The 12,539-nt window shown below is 40.4% G+C and overlaps 1 protein-coding gene across 7 annotated transcripts in view; it reads left to right on the top strand.

The window, feature by feature from the left end:
• Sorcs1 (sortilin related VPS10 domain containing receptor 1) overlaps positions 1-12,539 on the top strand; it is a 515,423-nt gene that overhangs the window by 385,324 nt on the left and 117,560 nt on the right. For all 7 annotated transcript variants that reach the window (XM_085694085.2, XM_048424037.3, XM_048424036.3 and 4 more), the window contains exons 7-8: positions 5,317-5,435; positions 7,767-7,856. In XM_085694085.2, the coding sequence (XP_085550211.2) occupies positions 5,317-5,435; positions 7,767-7,856 (209 nt within the window). The remainder of the gene's footprint in view (positions 1-5,316; positions 5,436-7,766; positions 7,857-12,539) is intronic.

The following is a 12,539-nucleotide window of genomic DNA, read 5'->3' on the forward strand; positions in this document are numbered from 1 at the left end:
AACACAAATATGTGTAGTCTTTTTTTTAAAGTAGGTGGTGACTTTAGAAGCAGTAGGCAATACTGATGATTACAGAGAGAAGATTTAATTAATCAGTAAGCTCATGCCACCTGAGCAAAGTCACCAGGCACCAGACTAAAGGGGAGAACCAGGATCTGTTTTTGTCACAAATAGTCTAGAGGGATCGTGTCTGTTTCTGTGATATGGATTAGAGCTTCCTGGGGCTGAGAAGTCTACTTAGGTTTACCAAGACAACAGCCCTTGGCCTGCACTTCACTTTCCATTCCTTGATGCAGGGCCTAGCTTCTGAAGGCAGCATCTCGTCTCTGTATTAGCACAGGTTTGCAATAGATGGGGAGCACATTATTCCAAACAGCAGCTGTTGCAGAGTGAGGATCTTTGAAAAGAACAGTGCAGTTTCCTAATTACCTGTGGCAAGAAAAACATCTGTGTAAGGGAGGTAATGAAATTAATTTTAACATCCAGCAGTTGCATACATTAATTGACATTAATTAATGCCAAATTACATGAGACTTCCTATGGAATCGCATCACACACTCACCAGAATGGAATATGGAAAGAGTTCATCATACTTAATGCTATTACTGCAAACCTCGAGGGGAATAAGAGTGATTGGTCCCTCATTATGAACCGCAGCCAATTTCTTTCTGTTTCCATTAGAAGGAGAAAGGGAGCAAACTGAAAACTTCACAGGGCCGGCAGCTCAAAACTGCCAGTTTTGAGGTCACTTTTCTTCAGTTTGTAAAGTTCAGTTTTAGCATCCAGACCAGAAACAAAAAGACGAATTTTGACTTTTCTCTTGTTACCTAGCTAAATGCATTATAATTCCCATCATTATATGGGAGCTATGTCCCAGCTCGAACATAGGCTCATTGTACAGGAAAATCAGAGTATGCAGAATGAGAAAGTGGAAGCAACCAGAATATTCAGAGGTGTCTGTTGAAACTGCTTGTCTCTCAAGCCCAGTGTGGCTCTCCAATCACCCCAGTGAGAAGTGCTGAATCAGCAATTTGACTTTCCAGTGTCCGATTCTTTCACTGACTGCCTTGCTATGACTGTTGACATCTCATGTATGTTTTATTCACAGTCCTGCTCAGGCACACATAGATTGATGTCTAAATATACAACTTGCCAAAAAGTGGATCCATACTACAACATTGTGCCACCCTATTTTTAAAGTTTTTATTTGGAATTAACTTTAGGAAGACCAGAGAGTTACCAAGGTGATTCAGAATATTTGCACTCTGCCCAGTCTCATCTACTTTAAGCACTTTTGTAACCAAGACATAGTTTTCAAAACCAAAAAAATTATGTATTATCCACTGATAGCTTGTTTTTAATCATATATACTTTAAGTATTCACCTCCAGAAGCAAGAATTTAATAGTGATTGGTTCCCAGACTTCATGTATGTGGCTCAATGCCACATGTAACTCTAACTCCAGGTGATTCTACTTCCTCTTGTGGCTTTATTGATCACTCTCATATGTTCACACACACACACACACACACACACACATTTAAAAATGTTTAAATACTTGATAATGTAAATGGATATTTCTGTCCTGCCCTTGTCCCACAGCTGTTCAGTCCCAGAGAAACACATAAAGGCTTACATTAATTATAAACTGCTTGGCTTATTAGCTCAGGCATATTATTAACTAGCTCTTACTACTTAAATTAACCCATAATTTTTGTCTATGTTTAGCCACATCACTTGGTACCTTTTCTCAGTGCAGAGATTTTCATCTTGCTTCCTCTGTGTCTGGGTGGCACCTGACTCTGCCTTTCCTCTTCCCAGAATTCTCTTAGTCTGGCTGCTTTGACTATACTTCCTGCCTGGCTACTGGCCAAGCAGTGTTTTATTAAACCAATATAAGGAGCAAATCTTTACAGCATACAAGAGCATTCCCACAGCATGAAAACTAATGGTAGGAGGTCCTGTGTGCCAGCAGCACGTGTGAATGTTAGAGTACAGTTTTGTGCATTCAGTTATCTCCTTCCACCCTTATGTGCTTCCAGGCATCTTAGTCAGGCAAAGTTGGAGTCAAGCCAACCGAAGCAATGCTCCACCATGTGCTGTAGTTCTATAAACCACCAACTTTGCTCTCTGTATCGGTGGTTGGTTCTCAATCTGGGGGTTAAATGACGCTTTCACAGGGCTTTCCTAAGACCCTTGTTAAACAGAGATATCTACATTATGATCTATAACAGTAACAAAAATGCAGTTATGAAGTAGTGTTGAGGATAATTTAATGGGTTTGGGTCACCACAACATGAGGAACACATGTTCACATGTGTTCACATGGTCACAGCGTTAGGAGGGCTGAGACTGCCCTAAGGCCTTAACAAGTGCTCCGTTGTTTTCTTCTCTTGTCTCCCAGATTTACAGTTTATACAAAAAATGACCTATAGATATCATTTATATTTTTGATATTTTCCAACTGGTATTTACTCAGGATCTTCAAAGAGCAGATTGTGATCTTAATGTTATCAGACAATATTATAAATAAAGTAATGAAGCTTGTTCATCCAGGAGTCTTCAGTGTCAGCTCCAGCATCACAATGGAAGTTATGCTTGTCCTCAGAAGCCCATTTGATTCAATTCGCTTTAGCCATGGTTCTTTATTCATCTTCTCAAAGAGCAGCAGTAGGACAACGGTAGACTCAGCACACTCTGTAGCTCAATGATATCTTCAGGGGACCAGGATCTCTCAGTCTGTTCACAATCATTAAGTTTGACCCCTGGCTCCTTTAGATAAGAAGACAATTAGAATAGTTCACATGCACCAAATTGAGACCATATTGTACAGAGGTAGGGAAGCCCTATTCTGTATCTCTGGTACCACCCTTCACTTCTCATTTACCAGTACTAGATCTAAATGCCCTGTGCTAGAACAGCAATGTGAAGGGGATTAGCAAGACTCAGAGTGGACTTAGTTTCAAGGGGATTACTCCTCATACGCAGGAGCCTTTGAGTCACATAAGGAAGGGAGACACAGCAAATGCAGCGTTGGCTTTTCCAGCAACTAGAAGAGAAGGGTGTGTGGCAGAGTATGTACATACCCTCATGCTGGCATCCTACCAGAGAGACAAAGGTCAATTTAACTCATCTTTTAAACAACCATTGTGTTCCTTAAATTAACCCTATCCCTCGCAGAGGGACGGGGGAACAGACAAAAAAAATCAAGAAAATGATGACTCATAATAATAATTGATATCTATATAGGTTTTAATTTTAAATGTGTAGCAAGTTGGGGAGTGGGAGGGTATTGGGAGGAGGGGAGGAAGTGGAAATAAAAGTAATTTTTTTTAAATAAAAGTAATTTTAATAAAAAATAAAAAAATGTGTAGCAAGTTTATTATTTAATTACATATTAATTAATTCTGTGTAGTAACAAATTGAGCAAATGGCTGATGTTGTGTTACCACTGTGTAACAGCTGAAGGAGGCAGGTTTTGAGATGATGAAGCGATTTTCTCAGAGCTATGCATCTGGTACATGACCACAGCTAGAACTGAAGCCCAGGTTCTTCTGTGTCCCCAGGCAACCTTTAAGAAATATAGATCCACTTAAAGGCTGAAAAATGGTCTAGAGGACTGTGAAATTGTGAGGTGGAGATTTTGTGCATTATGGATAGAGATGGAAACAGACAAGTCTCAAAGATTGTTGTTAAGGAGAAAGATCTTCATTTGTGCGAAAAAAATTGGAACTACGGGATGTCTAAAGAAAAGGAGGTGGAAAAGATAGTTAAAGGTCTTTCCTTTTGTTCAGCTTTAGGTTTTACCAGAGCTCAGTGGGGTTTTGGACTGGAGAGCTGGCCTGTGCTGTCATAAGGTCCTCTACTGAAGGAAGGTTGGAAGTAGAACTTTTGTTTCATCATTTATAGGTCTCCTAGCAACTACATCAGTCAAGGGTCAGCTGGACCAAATGTGCATGCTGCCCTCTGCTGACCCTTCTCATAGGAGATGTTCTTGGGGAGTTCTTTGCTAATTTTGAGAAGTCTTTCATGAACCCTTGTATCCAACTTAGCACAACATTGCCCATCTCCACTGCCTGTCAATGATCAAGCTCTAGTATTTCATTTAGGAAAAAGTCTGTAATTAAGCACACATGTTTCAAAGAAATATTCACATTTTTGCTTACAGTGTTCCAGGATTAGTATTAGGATAGGGTTAAAACAGAGAGAAACACACACACACACACACACACACACACACACCATGTCTTCATAAACACTATTTTATAATTGATGCAGGGGAAGCAGGGAATAGAAGCAGATAGTTGCATATCATTGGTATAGCATCTAAATTTTATTCAGGGAGTATTCATGGAAGGTCTTCAGAAGTAGATGTCAGCTGAATTGAGAAGCTCATTGGTAACTTGGTACAATTCTCCTCTATGGAGACTGGGTAACTTGGTAAATTGGTAACATTAGTAAAATTCTCTGAGAAGGAGAAAATGTAAATAGAAAGTCTTTAACACCAGGGGGAGGTTGGGCAAACTTATAAACATAATTTAGGAGATTAGAAAACTCACGGGCAGAGTAAGAGAGATAGATAGATAATCAGGAGAGGAAAGGAGATATGGTAGCCAGAGGAGGGGATGAATGTATTCCAGTGTGGTTTTATGTGGCATTTTAAATGAATACTGGCATAAAAGGATTTTATAGAGGCCAGAGTCTCTCGAATACAACATCCGTGAAGCAATAGAGAATGAACTGACCAGAGTCATCATTATGATGCCGTGTTTATTGGCCACTGTGCAGTCTCAGCTGAAAACTCGGGTTTCAATTTACTCACCTCTAAAATGAGAACAAAGGCTTTGAATTGGAGATGTTGCTATTGTGTTTCATTTCCAATCCAAAAAGAAGCTCCTTTATCTTATTAAGGATTATAGTATTCATTCAGCAGAATTTCCACCTGAGATTTTAAAATACTGCAGGCAAGTGTGCCTCCCTGCTTTTCAGTCAAAGATCAAAGTGTGGAGCTGAATTCAAATAAAGATGAAAATGTGGTTACAAAAGTCGCAATGTATTATGTCAGTTTTTGAAAATCTTTTCTTTTGTGTTTAGAAGGGAAACAGTAAAGACGAATTTCTTATGTAGGATTACAAGACTTGGTGGACATTCCAGGAGAGTGCAGTGCTGGTAGCAACGTAATAAAATAACAAAGGCAGTTTGAACAGTAGGGTGCTACCGAGTGAGCACTTAGAGAGACTGAGGCTTGGTTGAACACTTCAGAATTTCAAGAGAAATGTACATTGCCTCTGAAGCTTCTGTCTTCGTCCTTTCCAGACTCGCAATACCTAACTTGTCGGATGCAAAACTGCACAGAAACCAACAGAAATAAGCCTTTCCCAGGCTACATTGACCCTGACTCTTTGATTGTTCAGGATGATTATGTGTTTGTTCAGGTAAGAAGACCCAACTTCTGTCCATTGACTCAAAGCATTTCTAGTGTCTGTCTTGTTATAGCTCTTTCTGCATGCCTGCATACCCTCAAAGGGAAGAAAGAAATGGATCGGAAAGGGAGGGCAAGAAGGACAGAGAGAGGGGAGAAGGTGAAAGAGGGGAGGAGGGAAGAGAGGAAAGAAGGGTGGAAGGAAAGAGCGAGGCTCAAGGGAAATTTTTTTGCCTGTTCTCTGTAGGAATTTACCAAGCTGTCTAAAACATGCTACATTGACCCAGAAGTGATATACATTGCTATTTACCTGTTTTCACAAAGAAACTCCAGGCATAAAGTGAACTGAGACATTACATCCATTTCTCCTTATCAGCCCCCTCCTCAGTACCACTTCAAAGAAAAGAATGTGGACCGGAAATTTTGCGGGGAGATGGAGGTGGGACTGGCCAGAGGCCAAGAAGGATGATCCCTGGTATGGTCAGGAAGCATTGTAGTTCCCAGGGAAACAAGGAATGTGTAATTTTCTTCTCCTAATGGAATGGAAAACTATTTGGGAAGTGAGATTGCATGAGTAGTGACAGGAGACAGCAGTAACCGTGCGCTGTTTCAGTTAGCTCTAAAGTAATAGTTTGGTCTTGTTTAGTCAATTCGTCTAAAAATCATGTTATTACTTTCCAGGGTAAGAATGGAAAAGATATAATTGCTAAATAGGTGCATAAATATATACATTTACAACTAATTAAGTGAATACATCAGCTATTATTATAAATATATTTATATAATATATGGGTAAATAAACAGGCTACAGTTAAGGTACATTCTAGACATAAATTTATTTGAAGAATAAATTATGATATCTAATTCTGTTCATTAAGAGAAAAATTTTCAGCATCAGCCTATGTAATTTTGAAATGTTTCACAAGTTCCTTTTCCTTCAGGGATAGCTTCAAGTGCCATTCAAATGGTTGCATGTGTTAGTCCTGCCCCGTTCATTGCTCCACCATTAATGCTCTCAGGAGTATTTCTCTGGTTCCTGGCAACAGTTTATAATCCACACACCTGGCATACAAATCAATCTCAGAATCTGTATTTAGAATTATATGAGTGATCTCCTGTAACCCATCATTTCCACACATAGTGCTGAAGAATATCTCTTTCCAGTCACTCCCCTGTGTCTGATGATCATTTACCCCAAGCTTTGTTGACATTTCAAGCATACAAACTCCAGTGACATTCAAACCGCAGATATTTACATAGGTCACGGTTGGCACATTGTCAGAGGTGCCTTCTACTCTTCCCAGAGTAGTGTTCAAGTCTGGATGGAAACCACACCTCTTCCTCTTGTCCTGCAAGCCCTGCAGGGTCCACTGACCCGCTTTGGACAAAACTGTGCCAGTTTCTATGATTTTCTTCCAAAAGATAGAAATCAAGATTAATTTGAAACCCAAACCTAAAGTGACGTTCTGCTAACATGCTTGAACACACACTAAGGCATCAGTGTGATGCTGTCAATAGGAACTCTGTATGGAGATAAGAAGACTTCTTTCCACTGCTGAATCTGAGCTTCTTCCTTCGGTCCCAATATGGCTACTTGTGTAGCAGGGACTTGAGACTGAAAAGCCAGACAGCTGAAGCACAGTGATCTAATATCTCCTGAGGCTTCTAGCATTGGAAAGAACAGAGCTAATACAGTTTCTTGACTTTAGAGTCACTAAATTATGTATCTAGTGTATATAATTTATACTATATAAATTGTATATATACTATATAGATATGGTATACATAAATATATGCTATTTATCTAGCATATGTAGAAACATACATATATAGATATATGCACACATAATTTATATGCACATATAATATATAACCTATGCACACCCACACATATACATTTATATCATTTACTTTTGTGTATCAGTGTTTTTCCTTGCCTGCTTTTTTTGTGTCTGTGTACCAAATGCCTGGCTGAGCTCAGAAAAGGAAGTCAGGTCTCTTGGAATTGGAGTTACAGATGGTTGGGAGCTGCACTGTAGGTGCTGGGAATCAAAACCCAGTTCTCTGGAAGAGCAGCAAGTGCTCTTAACCATTGAGTCGTCTCTCCAGAACCACAGTGCAAATTTGCAGATTACATTTTCATCTATTAAATGGTTGTCGTTGGGCCTCTGGCACCCCATACAGTGAGTAAGTGGCTTCTCTGTGAATACCAACCAGGGGCAGCAGTCCTCGGCAGGCACTGTTGGTGCTGTGTGGCAGCTGCCTGCTCCGTTCAAGCACCAGGTCTTCTGTGACCCCACGTGTCTCCCATAGCTCCTCTTACCACCTTGTTTCTGTGATCCAGCTGACATCCGGAGGAAGACCACATTACTACGTGTCCTACCGAAGAAGCACGTTTGCACAAATGAAGCTCCCGAAATACGCTTTGCCTAAGGTACATGCTTGGCTGTGGTTTTCATTGCTTTTTCTCTCAGCTACAGTCTCCCTCAACCATATTTTCAAGGTCACTGCCAACCTCCAGTAATGAGTCCCCTGCTCATTCAGCCCTACTTCTGAATCTAGGCTTCCCAATTCCTATTTGGTATTTCTGGCTCCCTTTCTCTATGGGTCCTTCTCCTGTTCTCTTTCCCTCTGATTTTTCTTTCTTTCGAATTCTTGCTGTAGAATTGCCTGGGTAATTAATAATATCCTCATTTTTGTCTTTCAATATTCAACATTCCCAAGCAATATGTTTGTTTTTAAATCAGAACAGAAAAAAAAAAAAACATTAACTTTATGTTATTGGACGTTAGTTGTTCTCAGTGGGTGTTGGGAAGAGGGTTATCTTCAGAGACCAAGGAACAGCTTAGTCCCCTGACTTCTTTAGTGAGCCTTTCAGAAACAGAAAGTAAAAGTGAGATCTCTGCCCTCATCCCTGGCTGGCATCCTCAGTCTCTTTCCACAAACTCGGAAAAACTGGGTTAATATGGAGCGCCACCTAGTGGAAAATAGGTGATGTGGCTTTTCAAAAGTACCTGTTTGCAATCTCAAGGTTTCTGTGTTGTATTTGAAGTGACCCAAGTTTAGCCTATTGTGGCTGAATTTTACAATAAATAAGATATATGTATGGGAGGAGGAGAAAGTTATTACATTGATGTAAATAGAATTATAACTCAACTCTGAATAATTTAAGTTGAACACAGAATATAATGAAACTTATTTTGAGCCGAGTCTTGTCTTTAAGTAAAATTAAAATGCAAGAGGAAAGCTGAGAATTGTTAAAATTGTCTGTGAGAGTCTCCTAGTAAGGATCCCAAAGATACAGCAATTTCAGGGGGGTAAAAGGAGTACCCCTCCCTTGACTGAGTACTGAAGTAAATTGTGATTCATTTTCCAAAATTTGAAGAAAACTTTAAAGATTTGTACATTTCAGAACAAGATTTATACTCATATCAGTGAGCTGTCCTGGTTCAAGAGGCATACAGAACGGAGCCTAAATCAGGGTACATATTTCACTCATTCCTCACTTGTTTCCTCTAGGGTCAGCATATTCTTAGAATAACTTCAGCCCAAACCAAATTCTATCTGCCACACACACAAGGTTGGAACCCAAACTTTCTGTCATCCATACTAGTGATTTCTATAATTTTCTTCCCTTGCAGGGAAACGAATCACTCCCTTTGTTAAAGTTTACCATGCTCCCCATGTCACGAAATTGTTGTGCTATCAAAAAACATGAAGGAGGGGAAAGACCACCCTGGTTTAGGCGCCCTAGAAATGGTAGGTTAAGCCCAAAGGTTTCTGTGGAAGGACTGCTGGACAGGTGTCTCACATTGCTTGTCCATAGTCCTTGCAGAGATCACAGTTGGCAGCTGGCCCCAGTGGCCTCTAGAAAATACAGACGGCAGCATTTCCCGCTGCCTTTGGAGCCGAAGTGACCATCTGCACCACCCCGTCCCCTGCCACCCAGATGATCATGTTCCGTGACTTAGCTTCATATGAGTTCTCAGGGTAGGATGAAGCAATTCATTTGGCTTGTTACTACGAAAATGGAAGCAAGTGTCACGGATAAATGGATTATTGGGTCCAGGTGGGTGCTTATACTTTAAATCAAAGAGAAACTTGATTATAATCCCGCTATAGCTTCAAAGAGAAGCCCCAGCGTGGATGGCGTGTTCTGCCTCCAAGGGGCTGCCTTACGTGGCCTTCTGTCAGAACCAGGGCTGCGTCTGCAAGGGAGCAGAGCTTCATGCTGATGGAAGAAATGGAGACACTTGCGCTCTCTCCTTCTCAAATGTCTTCCATCACACCTACTGCGGGTGCATCAGATGTTGAAAGAATAAAATGTTGCCTTGGGCTGTGTTTAAACAATTAGTAATAAGTGAAGGGAAACCATCAAAGAGTGATAGCTAAATGTTGCCATTGCAGATAAGAGTGTATGACCCCTTAGAGGGAGTGACATAGTGACAGTTCTTCCTTCCCCTGACTGACTCCCAGCCTATTCTTATCAGCTCCAGTGAGATAGATGAGGCAATACATACGAAGCGCCTCCAGGGTTTTAGAGGACAGATACTCTATAAAAGCAAGGTAATATTATTATTAGTATGGATCTAGTTGTCTCCATAGTGGAAGATAGATAGGTACCAGTATACACGGGGTAAAAATGATGCTCACTTTGCAACAGGAGACCTAACTTCAGATGTGGATCTGTCACTAACTTGCTTAGAAACCTTAGCTATCTGGGTTTTATTACTTTTTATTTTATTCATTTTTTAAAAAAAATAAAGAGCTTAGAATCAAAACAATATTTTCCCCAATTTGTTACTCAGAATAAAATGTCCCTGGTGATATATTGGAAAAATTTGGTTCTGTAGTCAAATAAATTTAAAAAGAAAGTAAACTTCAATCCGTGTGACTTCCTTAGAGACTAAGAGGAGGTTACTAACATCGCTATGGTTCATGAACATCCAATGAGCAGCAAAACCCTTTAGTTCAGCATTAATTCAATAGTTTACCACCATGCATGGTAGAATGAACCATAATTACCCCAGCCTCTGGGAGGAAGAGCCAGGGTTATTAGTACTTTGAGTCCAGGGACTGAAGAAATGGCTCAGTAGTAAAGAGTTTGTGCTGCTCTTCCAGAGGACCTGAGTTGGGTTTCTAGCACCTGTATCAGGTACCTCATGACCATTTTGAGCCCCAACTCCAGGGTATCTGACAACCTCTTCTGGCCTCCAAGGCTACTCACATGTGCATGTGTGTGTGTTAAGGTATATAACCACAAAGATGGACACACCCATGTGCTTAAATAAAATAAAAATGATTTTGAAAAGAAAAACATGTTGAGCTGAGCTGATTTAGTGATTTCAAGGCTAACTTGGTCATAGAGCTGACTACATAGCATGATTCTATTTTATAAGCAAGCACACACACACACACAAAACCCAAATGAATAAACCACTACTGCTAGTACATACAAAAAGGTTCAAAGGAACTTCTCCCTCCGTTAAAAAGTCCACTGAAACCCAGTAATGCTAGTAACCTATAGAAAAGACTTTGCAAGGTATTCCAGTAGAATTCCAAATAAGAGTCTGGATTGGTTCAGAATCATGGGAATCAATGCAGCAGTAAGAACACATTTTCTTAATAAGGGGTTGGGGAAAGGGGAATTAAATTCCAAATGTATCAAACATTTATGACCAGCATCAGCGTGTAAAGTCTACTTAGTAAAATTACATAAAGGTAAAGAGAGGTTGGTTTGCAACCTTCAGACATGGTCATTTTTCCCCGTTAACGTTGTATAACACGTTCTCTAAGCGACCCTGCTAGAGCCGTGTAAAAGAGATGTATTTTCAATACTGTGTTAGTTACTTGTCCTGTTGCTGTGGTAAAATACTCTGGCAAAAGCAACTTAAGCAAAAAAGGGATTATCTTGGCTCACAGTTCAAGGTGCTCCGGGTTGGATCCCTGCAGCAGAGGCTTGAGGCTGCTGGCCATGCTGCCTTTGCTTTCAGAAAGCAGAGAGGGACGAATGTCTGTGCTCAGCCACCTTTCCCATTTTCACCCAGTCCAGGACAGAGCCCGTCATGCTCTTCCCCTTCAGGGTGGGTCTTCTCAAGTCAGTTAACCCAGTCTAGAGAGTTGTTGTATTCCCAGAGTCTTATCTCTAAGGTAATTCTTGTCCAAGCTGACAATTAATGTTAGCTAGTATCTACAAGAGCCAAATCTCCACAATGGATTACAAAGTACAATGCCGTAGAAGGATGACAGTCGTCTCCCAGGATTACGTTCTCAAGTCTGTTGTGTGCATCCATCAAAAGCTCACCGCTGCAGAAACTCACACCAAAGCCCGTGGATGGGAGCTGACTGTGCTAGGCGCAGCTCTCATTGGAAACAATTTAACAGAAATCCAGGATTATAACGAACTTGAGGTAAGGACACATAAACAGGAAGGAGTTGTTCAACTATTTTAAAAATTTTGGCTTCTATCCTTCTATGTATTAGGAACCATGGAAGGTTTGTCCACATGGACGAACTAGTGAATTTAAGGATAATATTGAAATATTTTAAAGGCAGAGAAGCCAAGTTGATCTTTCGTAATCACCAAAAGGGATAGACAGACTCCTTTAAGTGAAACACTCACTGCCCTAAGTGGTGAATGTTATTATGGTATTTGAGACTTGCTGATTTTATCTTCACTGTCCTGTGAAGGACATGTTATTGTTATCTTGTGCTCACAGATAGAACATCTGAGCATGAAGTTCCACTCAGGTGGCTGTGTCCCAAGACGAGACTGAACTCAGATTATGAGAACTCAAGGTTAGAAGGAGGACTCAAGGCACACTGAACAATCTGGGTCAGGATGGTTTCTGGGAAGATCATCAGATGTAAAGTTTCTCAAGCGTACAGAGAGCATGGTCGGTTTATGAAGATTTGAGTTTTACAAAATCCAAGGTCATTTCTATATTTTTCTTTTGCTGTATATTTTTGGGCACCTCTGTTTATTTTTGGCCTTTTTGTATTTTAACTGCTTTACTCTGAGTTCTTTGGAATTTATTCTGTGTAGACTTCTTAGGCCACAGGATTAAAAATCAGCCCAAAGCACACCAACAGGCTTCCCTTAAGGAAACAGTAAGCC

Source organism: Myodes glareolus, chromosome 7 (assembly GCF_982192425.1).
Source record: "Myodes glareolus chromosome 7, mMyoGla1.1, whole genome shotgun sequence".
In the NCBI taxonomy this organism is placed as follows: Eukaryota; Metazoa; Chordata; class Mammalia; order Rodentia; family Cricetidae; genus Myodes; species Myodes glareolus.